Below are 18,418 nucleotides of genomic sequence, written 5' to 3' on the forward strand. Positions count from 1 at the left end.
TCTCAGTACTCCTTCATGCACGCAAGGGAACTAACATTCAGCACAGTTCTACTGACTCCATCACCTATTAAGCGAGAACTTCCTACAAATACTGTGCTCTAGTACTTTTCCTAATTGAGTGAGATATGTCCCACCCAATCCAAGGAGACAGAAAATAATCAAGTTCGGGGAAAGACCTCGCCTTTAACATGGATTTTATGGCGTGGGCATGAATCAGCAAAGAAACACTGGAGTGAAAAACACCTCAATCTCCACACCTTCAATATTACAGGTGGGTACCTTGAAGTGTGTGTGTATGTGAGTGTATGTGTGAGTGTGTGTGTGTGTTTGTATTTGCAAGACCCAAATGTTGCACTGAGATTCTGCCTCACTTATAAAATTGGGGATGTCGGCACATCTGTGTAGTGGCTTACAAGTACTGTCGTGCTCCATTTTCCCCCGAGTAAATCATATCCATTTATTTAAAAAAAAAATATATATATATATATATATATATTCTTTTTCATATTCTTTTCCATTATGGTTTTTAATAGGCTACTGAATATAGCTCCCTGTGCTATACAGTAGGACCTTGTTGTATCCCTTCTATATACTTTTCTCATCTTTTAAAATTATATTTATTTCCTGGGTAAAAAGATAAACTGCAGTCAATTCCTGAAAAATTTTATGTATTTTAGAGATATGAAGAAGAATGGTATAGATATTATTTCAGAAGATTCGCCATTAAGAGACATTACTACAGAGTAACTGACTATGATTAACAATATGTAATAATAATTAATAATTAACTTTGGCCACAGACTGCCTAGGCTCAGATCTTGGTTCTACCTCTTACTATTTTTGTTAACTTGGGCAACTCACTTAACTTCTCTGTGTCTGTTTCCTCATCTAAAAATGAGATAGTAGCACCCTCCTACTAGGGTTTTATGAGGATTAAATATGTTCAAATGCATAAAATTCCTAGAACAGTTCTTAGTACACAGTAAGTACTATATGTTAGCTGTTGCTGTTGTTGTTATTGTTATTATTATTTGACAATGGCATTTATAAGTGCAAAGATTCTATTGCCAGACTACTTAGATTTTAATCTTGCTGCTAATACTTCCATTTGTGTGACCTTGGCAAGTTCCTTAATTTTTATGAGCTTCAGTTTCCTCATCTGTAAAATGAGATAATAATAGTACCTACCTCACAGAGATGTTATGAAGATTAACTTACTTAAAATATGGCACACAGTCAACATTATACAGTGCTTGCAATTTTTAATATCATTATACTTAGAAATAGGTGGTCCATATTAATCATATTATCTTGCATCTTGTTCAGATTTTGTTTTGTTTTTCAATTCTCTAACCCTCAGCGGCAAAGGCCAATCTTTTGCATTCTTAAGTTGCAGCTACCTGGTGCTGATCACTTTCTTTCCTTACCCTCTCTTCTTTAAAAAGAAAACCAAACCAAACCAAACCAAAAAAATCCACCTTTACTATACAGTCATTCTTGCTAACCAAGAAAACAACTTACTTTATACTATGTGGATATATCAGTATTTTGTTTGTAGGCTCACAGCTGGACAAGGTGCTTCTCCCTATTTTTTTTGCAACTTATAACAGTGCTGTCAATATCCATTATGACTTGAAATGTTCAAGCCCCCAAGAGAGGGTGTTAATTATTACTGTACTGTCAACAGACATGTGTCAACAAAATAAAATTAGAGCCATAAGGCTCATCTCCTCAGACCAGTGTTTCTCTTTTCATCTCACTCTCTTCTTCTCTTACCACTGCCTCATCCAGAACATAATATGATTTGGTAAAATAAATGAAGAAAAAAAGAGTGTTGCAACAACATATTACCTTGCATTGATTATCTGAAAGCCTGTGTTCAGTGCAGGATGAAAAGAAATACAGATAATAACATGAAAGACATTTGATACAAGTAACTAATAATATTGTGAATTTCCTACCAAAACCATTATTCACTTTGTAATTCAAAATTATCAATAATTAAGTGCAATTATTTTGCACTTCATACCTCTTTCTTAAAAAACGGAAGCACTTCATACCTTTGTTTATATCAATGAGTTGTTTCTTTTTCTTCTGGCGTTCTAACTTTTCTTGTTCAGCTTTCTCTTTTGCAAGCTTTGCCCTCCTAGTCTTCTCTTCCATTTCTTTTCTCTTGTTGTTTTCTTTCACTGCTTCCTGTACAAATAAACAAAGTTAAACAAAAATTATTCCATTACGTATATATTGGAGGAGTTGTACAACATTAAAATTCTACACACACAAGTGTGGGTGCTCAGAGATGGAAAAGTATTACAGCAGCTTTGAGGTACATTCATATACATTTTTTTTTTTTTTTTTTGCGGTACATGGGCCTCTCACTATTGTGGCCTCTCCCATTGTGGAGCACAGGCTCCAGACGCGCAGGCCCAGCAGCCACGGCTCATGGGCCCAGCCGCTCCGCGGCACGCGGGATCCTCCTGGACCAGGACACGAACCCACGTTCCCTGCATCAGCAGGCGGACTCCTAACCACTGCGCCACCAGGGAAGCCCCCATATACTTTTGAGAGAAAGAAATAATCGTAAGATAATTCTTCTTGAAAAAAAATTATATGTAACTCAGGCTTTAACTGCTATTACCTGGGGTGCTAGAAAATTCGAAACATGAATGTTCACAGATTTTTTAACAATAAATATATTGTCTCTGTGGTTGAAATATGAAATAGTTTTGACACATAAGAAAAAGTTTAGGGCTTCCCTGGTGGCGCAGTGGTTGAGAGTCCGCCTGCCGATGCAGGGGACACGGGTTCGTGCCCCAGTCCGGGAAGATCCCGCATGCCGCAGAGCGGCTGGGCCCGTGAGCCATGGTCGCTGAGCCTGCGTGACCGGAGCCTGTGCTCCGCAACGGGAGAGGCCACAACAGTGAGAGGCCCGCGTACCGCAAAAAAAAAAAAAAAAAAAAAGAAAAAGTTTAATAGGAAAATATGGCTTAGCAGGTATTGTACCACTCTATTTTACGTTTTCCCCTTATCTGAAAAATGTTTTTTTTAACTACGTGATAAGATTTTTGTAAGAAAAATGAGATACATTTATAAAATACTTAGAACACCTTGTCTATGACAATGATAGTGGTGGGTGGGTGTGGTGGAGGTGGTCACCATTCCATCTATATTATTACAGGAAAGAAACACCTGCACGTTTAATAGCTTTTTACATGCCAAGATCTTTAAGAGTGCTGAAGCATATTTCAAGCTATTGCCTATTTTATTTTGGATAGATTATCTGTGGAACTCAAGGTAATCAGTACATTCCAGTAGACCGTATGGGAGAACGCTGGAGTAAATTGTTCTGCTGGACTAATAGTATTTTAGAGAATAGTCATTTTAGAGAAATCACTAATGCAGAGACACACCGACTGCAAGTTCCTTCCATTAAGTTGTTCTGGGTTTTTTTCCTCTTATGATTCATCAGACATACTTCACAGCATGTACCAACTATCTCACAAAAGCTATTTTGTTCCAGAAATCCTAAAGAAAAGGATTCAATAACAAGAATACATCTACAAGCCTTGGCCTGGAGGTATCTATATTGAAATATTTTTTCTTCGTATTAAAAGGTAATAGTAGTTTTTAAAAGCCTTGAAAACACTTTCAAAAAAATTCTCTTGACTTGCAAGAATTATTGGTACCTCCCCCTTCTCCTGCCCCTGTAACACTAGTACATCTAACATTAGGCTAAGAGCACAAAATAATCTGGCTCCTGCAGACAAACTCAAAGACTACCACTTAAAATAAATTTGAATAATAGAGTCATAATTTTAGAACAGGGTTTCTCAGCTTCAGCACTACTGTCATTTGGGGCAAGACAATTCTTTGTTGTGGGAGCACCCTGTGTCTTGTAAGATATTTAGCAACACTCCTGACCTCTACTGACTAGATGCCAGTAGCACCCCTCCCCGGTTCTGACAACCAAAATTGTCTCCAGAGATTGCCAAATGTTACCCAGGTTGAGAACCGCTAACATAGGGGGTTTCATAGAGATTAATTTATTCACCCCAAATTGCAAATCGTCTGCTCTGCTGAATCCAGCTTCTTTTTGCAGATGTGGAAACTGGGTTCTGAATGAGTTTAAATACTTGCCTAAGGTCACATATTTATGTAATTGCAAAGTTGGGAAAATAACTCATGTCTCTCTTCTCAGGGTTTAGTGTTTGTTTTATTCTTCATGGAAGAAAGACAATGTGGATGACACCAAAAGCACAAACAACCAAAGGGAAAAAATAGATAAATAAGACTTCATAAAAACCAAAAACTTTTATCCATCAAAGGACACTGCCAAGGGAATTCCCTGGGGGTCCAGTGGTTAGGACGCGGCACTCTCACTGCCAGAGCCCAGGTTCGATCCCTGGTTGGGGAACTAAGGTCCAGCAAGCTGTGTGGGGTGGCCAAAAGGGAGGAAAAAATAAAAACAAAAAAGAACACTGTCAAGAGAGTGAAGAGATAACCCACAGAATGGGAGAAAATATCAGCAAATCATATATCTGATAAGAATATATAAAAACTCTTACTACTCAACAATAAAATGATAAATAACCCAACTAAAAATGGGCAAACAATTTAAATAGATATTTCTGCAAAGAAGATAAAGAGCCAATAAGTATTTGAAAAGATGTTCAACATCCTTAATCACTAGGGAACTGCAAATCAAAACCACAGTTCACTTCATGAACACTAGGATGGCCATAATAAAAAACAACAAAACAGATCATAATAAATGAAGAATTGGAGAAATTGGAATGCTTTGTATTGCTGGTGTGAATGTAGAATAATGAGTCATCCTGGAAAGCTGTCTGAGTTCCTCAAAATGCTAAACATAGAGTTATAATATGACACAACAATTCCACTCCTAGGTATATATCCAAGACAAAAGAAAGCACGTGTTCACACAAAAACTTGTACAAGAATGTTCATTAGCAGCATCATTTCTAATAGCCAATAAGTGGAAACAACCCAAATGTCCACCAACTGATAAATGGATAAACAAAATGTGGTACATATATATCCATATGATGGAATATTATTCAAGCATAAAAAGAATAAAGTACTGATACATGCCACAACATGGATGAACCTTAAAATATTACGCTCAGTGAAAGAAGACACAAAAGGCCACATATGGTTATGATTCCATTTATATATAATGTCCAGAATAGGTAAATCCATGGAGACAAAGTAGATTAGTGGTTGCCAGGGGAAGGAGGAGGGGGGAATGCAGAGTGACTGCTAATGAGAATGGGGTTTCTTTCTGGGCATGATGAAAATGTTCTGGAATTATGTAGTGGTGATGGTTGCAGAACCTTGTGAACATACTAAAAACCACTGAATTGTATACTGCACAACAGTGAATTTTATGATATGTAAATTATATCTCAATAAAAAATAATACAATTTAAAAAAGTAGATGTTTGAAAAAGGCAGGATTGAAATAAAATTGTAACTTAGAATAAAAAGACAATGTGCAAAGGCAATACATTCAGGCTCTGATATTAACAAGTTGCATGATCTTTGGTAACATGAGAGAAGGTGAGTAGCAGAGGAGAGAAGGGAGGTTAATGCTTGTGTACATTTTATTATCAGTCAAATCTCTGATCTGGTAAACAATCAACCAACATCTGGGTGTGAGGCAGGAGGTAGATGGGCCACCCCCTGCAACCCAGGGAAAGCAATTGGAGATTCGTTCTCTGTGGACCGATACTCCAAGATGAGAATAGCAGGACAATTGAGAGAGGAGGCTGGACCCTGCCCAGCTAGAAGATAGGAGACCACATTTTTCTCATTCTCAATGTCAAGGAAACCTTCCCAACTAGAAAGCTCCTTGGAGGTCAAAAAGGGAGGGGGCGCCACCCCACAGTAAGTGGTGCCAACTACCCACAGGCCTCTTCGGTAGAATCCATCTTGGCTGAGAGACGCGTGCGCACACAGGGGAGGATCCTGAGCCAAACAGGGACTCTGAACCAGGCAAATCAAAAGAACCGGCCATAGGAAACCCGACCTCAATCTCTGGCCGGGAACCGAAAGCCTGCTTCGAGCCGAGCCGCTGCAGGCTGAGGCCACCTGAGATCAGGTGGACTCTTCCATTATCAGTCTAATGGGCTATTTAACTGCTGAGTGCTGTCATTTATTATGAAGATGGAAAAAACTGGTAACTTGCGTTTGTATTTCTTCCTTGTTCTGATAATAACAGCTAGTGTTTAATGGAAATTTATTATGTGCCAGGTGTTTTAAGTAAATAACTTCAAATATTTATAGAAAACCTAGTATTTGTTCTCATTTTACAGATGCTGATACTTAGGTTGAGGTAGGTTAAGTGAGATGCCCAAGGCTACACAGCTATTTAAGTACCAGAAGCACATATGTTCACTCACATTACCATGATGCCTTCCAAGTAGAGTTGTCAGATAAAAAACAGGACACTCAGTTAAACTTGAATTTAGATAAACCGTGAATCATTTTTTTTAGTGGAAGTATATCCTATTCAATACTTGGCATATACTTATACTAATAAATTTCATGCGATATGTGGGACACATTGATACTAAAAATTATTCATTATCCATACAATACTTGGGATATATTTATGTTAAAAAAATCATGTAATATTTGGGACACATTGCTAACAAAAGATTTTTTCATGGTTTATCTAAATTCATATTTAACTGGGCATTCAGTATTTTTATGTGATAAATTTGGGAATCCTATTCCCAAGACTGTTGATTTTTTATAAGCATCCTTTTATAGACTAAGATTATGTAATGAAGACAGTAGAATAATTATAAAAACACAAGAAAGCCCAAATCTAAACTATATTTTGAGAACAGAAATGTTGATATAGATCACTGATAGGCATTATGTGATTCATGGACCTGAATCATACTATTTCTGTAGCATTCTTCACATTTCATTCCTTTTTCTTTCTTAAAAATAGAGTAAAACTAAAAAAATAGTTTATATAAAAATCTGAACTAATGCAATTCGGGGTAGAAGAAAATCAGTCAACAATATCACTAAATCACTAGTAGAGAAATTTGGCATATGTGAATAGGTTAAATTTCTATATGAAAGGTAGACTTGCAACTGGCACTACTAAAACACCATGAATGTAAATCTATAAACAATGAAACAGACCAAGTAAAAGGTTCATCAGTTCACATCTTAAATGTTTTAGGGATAAATTTAACTACAAAACAGTCACACAATTTGAAATGGCATGTGCAATCCCAAAGAGACCGAAACAGAAGAAGAAAATAATTTCTGTGGTTTGGCATTAATAGAAATGAATGAACGCATCTACAAAGGCATATATTTTTCAAGCAACACAGACTGTGGAGTAAGATTCAGTTCTGATATCACCAATTCTGTCTTCATGAAGAGGCCTCATTAAGGCCTAAAAAGAACATCCTATTCCTCTTGGTGGTTTCACTCTTTGACTCTGGCTTTAGGAAATTAGGGGTGGGAAACACGTGCCTGTTTACTTCTCTCTCCTTAAGAAATAAATTTAAAAAGAGAAAGGGAAATCTTAACTATGGTTTCATATCAACAACCTTTAGTTTTACTAGAGAGCAAGATAGGAAATTTCAAGACTTTGTTTAACTCTCCCAAAAATGTGAAAGCTGATGCGGAGAGAACCCTTTTGAGGGATGGGATGCATTCTTTTCACCCTAATTCCTATAAAACAAAACCCAAATAATTAAAAGAATAAAAGCAACAGGAGCAAATTTGAGCTCAGAATTTTTTTTAAAAAACCTTTAAATAATTGACTGTGGTTAACAACACTGTATATGTGTTAAGCCTCACTAAACATTTTAAAATGCTAACTCCTCTACTTCAACATGATTCTCAAGTAAGCGTCAATCATTATTTCTTAGGGCTGGGAATGCCAGCTGATTAGATTCTGTCAATGTACAGAACTGTGTTCTGCTAAAAGGATGCTGCTAATTGAGAAAGTTTTTTGGTAGTAACCTCATACAAGATAAGAAATGTTTACAGAAAAAAATTCTTAGTTTTACTGGCATATCTATTTTTCAAGAGTCAGGAAAAAGCACAGAAGGAGCAAAATGTAACAAAAATTGTCTCTAGGATTTACTGCAAAATGTATTCACTAACCTCATTTTAAGTCTCTCACTGATTGTAAGACTCTATTGCCTTACTGAAAAGTATGAATAAATTACAAATCTTATTTCCCTTGTTGTGCATAATTAACAAATGAGACCTATGGACTAAAAATGTCATATGCAAAAAAAAAAAAAAAGCTTATGTAAATGCTAAGATCTCTCATATATTCCAATTAAGCTTTACGAAATGGATGAAACTTTTTTCGAAAATTCCAAGAGGCTCAGATGCCAGCTTCTTTCATGTCAGGTCTACACAAACCCAGCATCTTCTAACCTTGTGATATTTAAAAACAAAAACCACCTCCCACCAAAACCCTTTCCTTACTCCCATTGCCTTCAATGGCTTTTTATCCCAGTGCTGACTTCAGAAGCACTTTGTGAACACTGTGATCTCACTGGAAGCCAAAGTATATTTGAGGGATGGAGAAGTGGAGCAATTAGGAAGAAAAATGGATCTTGGAGTCACCTTAACCTGGTTTCATATCTAAACTCCCATCACTTATCCTAAAAGCTGTGTGACCTTGAACAAGTTAGTTACTCCATTTCTCTGAGCTTTAGTTTCCACATCTGTAGAATGGAGACACTACTACTGAAATCGCTGGGTTGTTAAATAGATTAAGGGAAATAATGTTTATATAAAACACTGAAGACGATGCCTGGTACAGAGAAATGCTCAATACATGATGGCAGTGATTATTATGTGTAAAAGAAACATCTGAAAGTTTAAACAGTAAGCACATGTTACCTCATGTGTTTTCAATAGTTTATTCTGCACAACCCCCTCCCTCTTTTTTGGAAGACATGAGGATGTGACCCAGGACTAGAAATGTAGCACCTTGACACCATCTACCCTCATAAGCATACTGAACATAATTTATAACTGTACCATATTATTGGCACCTAAGGTAATTTTTAAAATCCATATATATCACCATCACTTGGCACTCATGAAAAGAAAAACTTAGAAATGTATTCTTTTCTCTTTTGAGTTTTGGATCATCCTGGGTACCTGTGTGAATACACTTGTCAAGATTGTGATTCATTTCAGTATCGGAAGCTGTGCTAGAAAAGAGTTACATAACCTTAAAAGAATGTATTGGAAATGTCCTGGTGAACAAATTGGCAACATTGGTGCCAGAGGCACACTGTGATCATGCCCCTGAGTGTTTCTTCATACATCAGGGATATTAGAAGGATTCGCAGATGGTACTGAGTCAAATCATTTGGCAACAATATAAAGAAACCTGGTACGTATTATATTGAAAATCTTTTTATACACTAAATGTGAGTCACCGAGAGATAATTCTTTAATGAAAACTCAGTGAAATAGGTGAAATTCTCTCCACACCTTTTATCTTGAACTGTCCTAGGACCTGATCCTCTTTTAGCTTTAATTCAAACAGTGCTTTTGGAGCTTTTTTTTTCTTTTACCTTCTTTCTGTTTTATGCTAACCTCTTTAGAATTTGAAATTGTTTCTTTTAATCACCTCTTTTAAAGTAACATAGAACACTTAAAATTTAAATCAAAGAAGAGCTGACTTGGATACTGTACATTTCTATCTTTCTTAGATAGGTATGATGATTCTACGGCTCCATTTTTTAATGCATCTTGTTGATAAGATTTCTAAAGTTTCCTGACCCAGAAATTTTATTCCCAGAGTAAAAATAATGGGAAAGAGGCCTATTTATTTTGTTCCTCTCAAATCAGGACCCATAATCCAAACACTCTGAGTAGAGCAGCATACCCTTGTGAACACAGGATGGCCTTTAGGAGCTGAGAGATCCGGTTTAAATCCTAGCTGCCTAGCGACCATCATGCTTTATCACTTTGGGTCACTTACTTAACTGTGTTAAGCCTGCTCTGCTGATCTACGAAATAACTGTACTTCACAGTGTTGGTTTGTGATTTAATGTGATATTGCATCGAAAGCAATTAAGCACAGTGCCTGGCACATAGAAGAAGTATGCAGTAAATGGGCTGGTTATTATTATTATATAATTCCACAGTTGGGCAGTACCAATTCAGGATCTGTACTCCATTTCCTCTAGCCCAGGAGCAGGCTCACATATGCTCATGTGCACTGGGGAGAAGGAAGACTCCTTTTTGATATGGAAATCGTGCAATATCAGTTAATACTATGAAGAAATGAAACACACAATCTCTCTCACACCCCAAACCTTTGAACAGATGACAGAAGTTGCCTTCTTGAGCCATGAGAAAAAAGATATAGATAAAATGAACGATAATTTTTTGGGGAAAATTCTGGGGTTTATATACTGTATTTGACAAATCTAAGAAACAAAAACATCATAGAACATTTTGCTATGTAGACTAATAATGAAATACACGGATCGTCTTACTTAAGGTTCAACACACCTTATGAGATTGTGGCAAAAACAGAGGGATGAGGTTTCCTGGGGAAGGCAGTGGATTTTTTTTTTTTTTTTTTTTTGCTGTTATTGTTTGTTGTTTAACATCTGGAGTTAGTTCTGTCATCACCCTGAGAAAATGAAGCACATACTCTAATGCCATTTGATGTGGAAATAAGAAGTTTGCTTTTCTTTCTTTTGTGAGTATTTATCTCAGAATGTCATTCACTTGGTCTGCTTAAAGGAGAATTAGTCTACACTCAGTCTTCTACCCCAGGCCTCACGAAACTTTCTTAAACTTTCCCCATCTGACCCATAGGAGGCTGCTGGTCCTACTGGAAAACCATCTACTGGAGGATTTCAAAGAGAAGAGAAGATGAACATTATAACCTTTTTGCTGGTTGGGGTTCTCATTTAATTCCAGGCATAACAGGAGGCAAAAAAGGTAGCGATGGAAAGGTGGTCCAGACCAGTGAACTAGGGTTAGAGCAGCAATGTCCTTTCCTTGTCCCAGAGATGTGCTGAGCATGATGACGAAATGGAAAGGCAATCCTATGTATGATGCCTTTTCATCATTTTCCAAAAAAATTTTCTTTAACAAAATTCTCCTTCCTTCCCATTTACTCTGCTTCATATAGGTAGATACCTACCACATTCTTTGCTTGAATTGTTCTGGCTGCTAGACATTTCTGCAATTTGCTGCACTTGCCTGTAACCAAGGGTAAGGGTTACTGGGAAACACAGATCCCAATACATGTTACCACTACTGATGTGTAACTTGGGCCGAGGTCCCTATTTGTTAGTACAAGTGAGTGAAAATCCTAAAGAATACCAAAGGTCATAGTAAATCTGGACTCATCTACTCTTCCAGGTCTTTGTCAGTCCCATTTGAGAATGATCATGGCAGGTTACAAATGGGAAGAGACAATGTGAGCCGAGATGAATTTTTCAGTATTTGAACAAAGAACTGAACTACCAGATGATTAGAGAAAAACCTACATAAGATGGTAGCAGTGATTTGGGCACAAATTTGGGCTTTCCATTAAAAAAAAGGAAAGAATCCTACCCTTTAATTAACATCAAACAACTTTAGATGTTCCTTTTCTCTAGTTTCACTGTGTTTAGAGGGCATGTTGGATTGAAGGAGTCATGACAAATGCTCAGGGCAAAGAATTTTCAGCTGCAGCAACCACACTGAGAGTCAGTACGTTTGAAGACTCTATCAGCACCGTAATACTGCTAAACTTTTTTCTTTCCCAGATATTTCCACTTATTATGGTGCAAGCGACCTATAAAATTCCTCTTATGGAAGATCTCATGAATACTTCATCAACCAGTCAACTGTGATTGTAACTGAGAAGTCTAACTTTCTCACTGGGGTAATTGAAACCTTGATTAGCTTGCTCGAGTGCTTAGGTGTCTCAGTAATAGACACCGAACATATGTACTGATACTGTAGTTAGATGGAGATTTAAGTTGTGCTCACTAACCTAAGTAACTATGGTATGAATCACAGAGATATAGGCTACATAACCAAATCAAACAAAATAGATATTTTCTGCCCTCTTAGATTCCAAAGATGCTATGTTCCTTCCTTCCTCGACTACACTGCCCTCTCCCACCCTTAATTTTTACCTTCCCCTAAAGCTCTGTCCTCAGCTCATTCCCCCTCCTTCCTTCCTCCTCCTTTCTCTCAGTCTGTTTGTCAGAGAATCCATCTATTCCTACTCAGAGTTGAAGAAAAAAAGCCCTTCCAACAGCCTACAAGGCCTGACATGATCTGGTCCCCCCACTACTTGTTCTGGGTCATTCTGTTCTATGCCCGCTGGTCAACTTCCCTCAGAGACTTTCCACTTGTGTTCTCTCTGCTCTCAGACAGGGCTACCGAGTCTCTGCTTCAATGTCTCCTAATCAGTGAGGACTTCCCTGACCACCTTACATAAAATAATCCCTAATGAACTTCCTAGCTCCATTCTTCCCTACTGTAGTCTTCCTAACATAAAAGGTCAAAACCTAGTTAAACTTCAGATACGCTTCTCGTTTTCTAAGAACTGGAAGCTGGAGTTTGTCGATTTACATAATAATAGTTTTCAGCCTGGGAATTCTCAAAACATGAAATTACCAAGAACCTCTCTATACATAATTCCCTACACATCTCATATTTCTTTATTGTGGAAAATCTGAGTGGCCTTGAAATAAGCATCATCCACCTTCGAATGGTGGGTTTCTTTCCTAATCATCCAAAGGTTGTGGTTCACTGACCTCTACATTTATTTTCTTAAAAATGCCAATGCTTAGTGTTTCTGAGGGCTGAAATCCATGACATTTGTCACAGGGACATAGCGCCACACTCTGCAGTGAAAGTTCACTTGTGTAGAGATGAGTGTTTACATAGAACCTCCAACGTTAAAAGAAAAAGATGTTTTCTAACTTTGAAAAGGAGATCTTTGCTTTGAATGAGATATTTGCGTGATCCACACACGTTCATAACACACAGCTTTGCCAGTGATCTTTTGGCTTAAGACCAAACCGTCTCAGGTTCGGGAGGAAAGTGTAGATGAAAAGTTCCTTGAGTTTATTTGTATAGATGACTCCCTCTTGGCAGAGGGGAGACTCATAGAAGAAACTGATCTGCTGCAGAAGAGGAAGCCAGTTAAGTGAATTCCAGTACATGTTCACTAAAGCAGCCCTCTCCTGTATTCAGCACAACCAGCTTACTGTTCAGCCTCCTTAGGAAACAAGTAAAAAATTAATGCATCTTTCATACGCTGTACATATCAGGAGGTTTGACAGACAAACAGATCTTTGCACACTAGTGTGGTCGTGAAGAAAATCTCAAAGGTAAATTATTCAAAATGAGAAGAAGGAAGAAAAGAAGACTGTTATGTGCAAATCTCCTTGTATATTAAACTTGCAGTTGGTTACAAAGCGGTCATGCACCGATAAGATAATGAAGGCTGGATGTAATCCCCAAGGCCTTCTTTTAAAATTTGCCTTACAACTGCAAAAACATGGGATCTGAAGTTGGAGGAAAAATTGCCTCTCCCGTCACAGTCCATTAGAATGCTGAACTCTGATTAGCTAGAAGTTAATCGACAATCTGGAGCATGGAAGAGGTTTTCAAATGCTGCAAGTTTCTGCAGACATATTTTTCTTAGTAGGTATTGGAGTATCCCTCTTTCCATCTGGGAAAGAAAAACAATTGAGTTTGACATGCCTCTATGGACCTCAACTTGATTAAAATCTACGAAGCGCTTTGGGCGCCTATAGGAAGTTAATCTATAACTTAAAAAAAAATTATTTTGAACCAAAGGAACAAAATAAAATTCTGAAGTGACTGATAAGATATTTTAATGGGAAAGCATCTTGGGGAGGGGTGGGTGGGGGGAAAGGGCAAAACAAGTGGTATGTTACAGCTCTGAGAGCTGAGTTTACAGCCTTATTACTGTCAGCGTCTTAGAAGATGCAAGAGGCAGCACAATCAATTAGGTTTTTGATGAGACCAATTTGGGTGGGTTGAAAAGCACCTTGGAGACTTGGAAAAGAATATCAGATTACCTTGACAAGTAGAACTATACACTCAGAACAGGAAAGACCCTCAAGAAATGCTCCAGTCCTCTGCCTGTGAATAGGGTTCCATGACCTCCTGCAGGAATCTATGCTGATACTTAATCACTTCTAAGAGGAAATACTTCCTGATGTCTAATTAAAAGCTGTCAGTTTCTTAAGCCCATATCTTGTCTATTGGCTGCTGAGAAATAGAAACCTGGTCAATATCTTCCTTGAAAAATTCCTCTCTGAGGTATAACGTGTCCCCAGGAAGCACTGTGGTGCCTGAGTCCCACAAAAGTAAAGCTGATCCTCAAATGCAATGTGGGGGAATTTCTGACTTTGTAGGGTAAATGCTGGGAGGAGGGATGGGGTAAGAGAGGACCTTAGGAAAATTAGTTTGGACTCCAAATTAAGCCGCTCAACATCATTTTCTAAAATAACAAGTCTCAGGCTTCCCTGGTGGCGCAGTGGTTGAGAATCTGCCTGCCAATGCAGGGGACACGGGTTCGAGCCCTGGTCTGGGAAGATCTCACATGCCGCGGAGCAACTAGGCCCGTGAGCCACAACTACTGAGCCTGCGCGTCTGGAGCTTGTGCTCCGCAACAAGAGAGGCTGCAACAGTGAGAGGCCCACGCACCGCAATGAAGAGTGTCCCCCGCTCACCGTAACTAGAGAAAGCCCTTGCACAGAAACGAAGACCCAACACAGGCAAAATAAATAAATAAATTAATTAATTAAATTAAATTAAAAATTAAAAAAAAATAACAAGTCTCTCATACAGAGTCCTCTCTATAAATTTAATAATGTTTAGGTTTTCCCTTGGGTCTTCTCTCCTTGTTGCACATTATTTTTTAAATTATAGGTTTCTCCATCCTCATACGTATGTCTCTCCCACCCCCAAAAATGAACCAAGCTGGGAAAAAAATACCCTAAAAGATGGGCTAACCAATATCTAGAGTAAGGCTATTCCCAGTTTTCCACGCTCTAATTCTCGCAACACATCATAGCATTTGTTTTATAACAGTTTAAGGTGCAACTGTAAACTTGTAAGATTGGTTCCAATATTTCTGTTGAAACCAGGAATCCCATCCTTCAAATGGCCACCTTGGGAAGCCATAAACTTATTTTGGTGAGGACCATTACTCTGTGATTGAAACTTCTCTTTCAGAATTGAGCTCTGAATCAAATAAAATCAGTCTCATTATTTTAGATCTGCAATATTTTTGACCAGAAACTTTGTTACCCAGTTCGATCATACACCTTATTCATAAAACGTGGCTCGATATCACTTTTGGCTGATTTCAAAATCAAATCTACCCTCAAATTGCAAAGATTTAGTACCCCTGAAAAGATCTAAAGCACAGGCCACATAACCCTTAGGACAAATCTAAAACAGGCATTTACAGAATATTTTGGGAAATGTCATTATCTTTTTTTTTTTAAATAAATTTATTTATTTATTTGTTTTTATTTTTGGCTGTGTTGGGTCCTCGTTGCTGTGCGGGGGCTTTCTCTAGTTGCGGCGAGCGGGGGCTACTCTTCATTGCGGTGCGCGGGTTTCTCATTGTCGTGGCTTCTCTTGTTGCGGAGTGTGGGCTCTAGGCACGTGGGCTTCAGTAGTTGTGGCACGTGGGCTCAGCAGTTGTGGCTCGCAGGCTCTAGAGTGCAGGTTCAGTAGTTGTGGCACACAGGCTTAGTTGCTCCGTGGCATCTGGGATCTTCCCAGGCCAGGGATGGAACCCATGTCCCCTGCATTGGCAGGCGGATTCTTAAGCACTGCACCACCAGGGAAGCCCTGTCATTATCTTTCAATTAAGATAACAATGGGGGTAAAATTCCTTTGACTCTACACGTTTCTGGTTTGTCTTTAAAAAATAGTCACACCTCATATACTGCTGATTAACGATTAGTACTCTAAGGATCAAAAACCTTTTTCTAGTGAATTTATGCATGTTCTTGTGTCTATGCTGTCTGCTTGATGCCCTTAATTATTTTCTATTTGACTAATTCCTAACTGAATTTATTTCTGAGGGAAGATACACATCAAAAAAATGTTCATATATATATTAAATTTGCATATACATATTAAAATTTATATATATATATATAAATTTTAATGAAGTGTTAGAAATTCCTCTGGACTTACTGCCATTGATAATTTTTCTGTCCTTTTGGTGATGGGAAAGACAGGGAAAGGAAGAAAAGGCCCAAGAAGCAAAAAAGCTAAGGCAAATGGAGGCTTATTTGCACCCAGTGACTTGTACCTTCTCTGAGAAGCAGGAAACTTTCATTGAGTAACTACCATGTAGGGGGATCAGCGAAAGTATCACAGACAAGGCTCTTGTGCTTCTGGCACTTAGGGGTCATCCAAAGAAGCACTAGAGTATTAGTCCTCTTTCAGTCAATCTCCTAGACTGTCAGTTGAAATAGTATTCTAGAGTCTAGAGTCTAGGTCCTATTTTTTTTTTTCAATCATCATTGAGAATAAATGTCACATGGGAGGGAATCAAATTCTTTGCGAATAAAGATTCTGTCTTGGACTAACAAGGCATCGATTCTTTCACAGAAGTAAACAAAAATGGTTTTGCTCAATTTACTTTTCACAAAGCCATCTTGATTGCCAGTCAGAACTCTGTGCTCTTCTAAGAAGAAAGTGATTGTTTGATGAGTTGTTGCCCCACTTTCCAGGATATTGACAGAAAGATGTCCTTCCAGTAATTATGGGGTAGCACCTTTCCCTTTATTGATGTCTGAACAATCAGGATAATTTTCATACATAGAGAAACATATAGAACACTAAACAATGACTGGAAGCCAAGCAACACAGATAAAAAAAGGAAAGCTGATGAGGCACAGAAAAGCATGGCAAGACGGCCCCTAGAGGTCACAGCGGTCCTGCAGTGAACCTGACACTTCCATGCTGTATTGTTGGTAAGGGAAATGTCATTTTCATTAAGTAGAAGAGAGAGAGAATACCTCTAAACCTCTCTTCCCTCAGATTAAATTGGAGACCCCAAGGACTGCTGCCCTAACCATCACATCAAGATGCGCTCATCCTTTTTCATATACGTTAAATATGTAACATGGATTCAGATAACCAAAGATTTCCTTTATGTACATTTGCTTCAGTCTTGGCTTAGTTTAACAGCATCTGAAAGGGCAGGCGCTGTGTTGGTTTAGTTTGCTTCACGTATGATATATTCAGATAAGCACTCAAGTATAAACCGAACAGAGCATCTAATACAAAGGCGGCATGTAATAAGTATTTCTTAATTAATGAAGACAGTGATGATTAATTTAGTGTAAATACTAGCTTAGCACGTGTGATAACAACATTCTGACTTAGGTTTATCTCTTTTGACAGTTTGGCCTTTTTTAAAGAGCTGTGCTTAATTTATGGGAGGAACAACTCTAAGGGCAGAGGCAGATTCACCATGACGCTAAATGAAGAAAGAGCATCAGTACCCCTCACTTGCATGGGGTGGGGGAGGGGCGCTGGCAACGTGTTCACCTGCCCATGTGCTTTTGTGAAGCTTGCAAAAGAAAAATATTTTCGTATTCTTTTTCCTAAATGGATCATCCCAATTTATATAAACTCAGGCCTCACAAATCTGGATCTTCCTTTGTTTAAAGGATATATAAAAACCTGAGGAGAACTCTAATGAAGAATAAGGGAAATGCTGAAAGTTTGGGAAATGCCAAACCACGAATCAAAAAAAGATGGATAACTAAGCTCAGGGAAGACAGGATTAAGGGATATAACTCTATCCATGGACACGGATATAACTCTATCCATGGAAGTGGATATTTATTTAAAGGACAAAGCTTATCTGATATCTTCCAGATTTCCAGAAGCAGAATAACAGTGCCTGCGTTTGAACTCTAAGAAGAGAAACTCTGTTTGAGAATTAAAAATAATTTTATAGTAAGAATGGCAAAGCAGTGGAACCAAGTCAAATTATGAACCTGCTTTCTCTAAAAACCTATTTGAAGAATAGCTATGTAGCTGCTAAAAGGCTCTGGAAAACATGCCAGGAGCCTGAGTTACGAGATAAACCTACGGGGAATTCCTCACTTTCTATTCTAGGATATTTTGGCTCTAGAAGTATGTATGTCTGAGTCAGTAGTTCATAAAAAAGGAAAAATAACATGAATATCTTGTTATTCAACCCCTTGAATCTGGGGTTGCTACAGCCAGAAAGAGTTGATCTGTGAAAATACCTGAAAATTAAATTAGAGTGTGGATCACTTCACAATTGGGTTTGGATAGGATAGAGGGCAGGACCAGGGTATCCCGCTTTAAGATCCTCTTTTCAAAACTAGAAATA

The 18,418-nt window shown here is 38.1% G+C and overlaps 1 protein-coding gene across 5 annotated transcripts in view; it reads right to left on the reverse strand.

The window, feature by feature from the left end:
- The window catches only part of DIAPH2 (diaphanous related formin 2), an 891,422-nt gene that overhangs the window by 199,037 nt on the left and 673,967 nt on the right, over window positions 1-18,418 (reverse strand). For all 5 annotated transcript variants that reach the window (XM_067724059.1, XM_067724058.1, XM_067724057.1 and 2 more), the window contains one exon: window positions 2,061-2,196. In XM_067724059.1, coding sequence (XP_067580160.1) covers window positions 2,061-2,196 — 136 coding nt within the window. The remainder of the gene's footprint in view (window positions 1-2,060; window positions 2,197-18,418) is intronic.

The sequence above is a fragment of the Pseudorca crassidens genome, chromosome X, assembly GCF_039906515.1.
Source record: "Pseudorca crassidens isolate mPseCra1 chromosome X, mPseCra1.hap1, whole genome shotgun sequence".
In the NCBI taxonomy this organism is placed as follows: Eukaryota; Metazoa; Chordata; class Mammalia; order Artiodactyla; family Delphinidae; genus Pseudorca; species Pseudorca crassidens.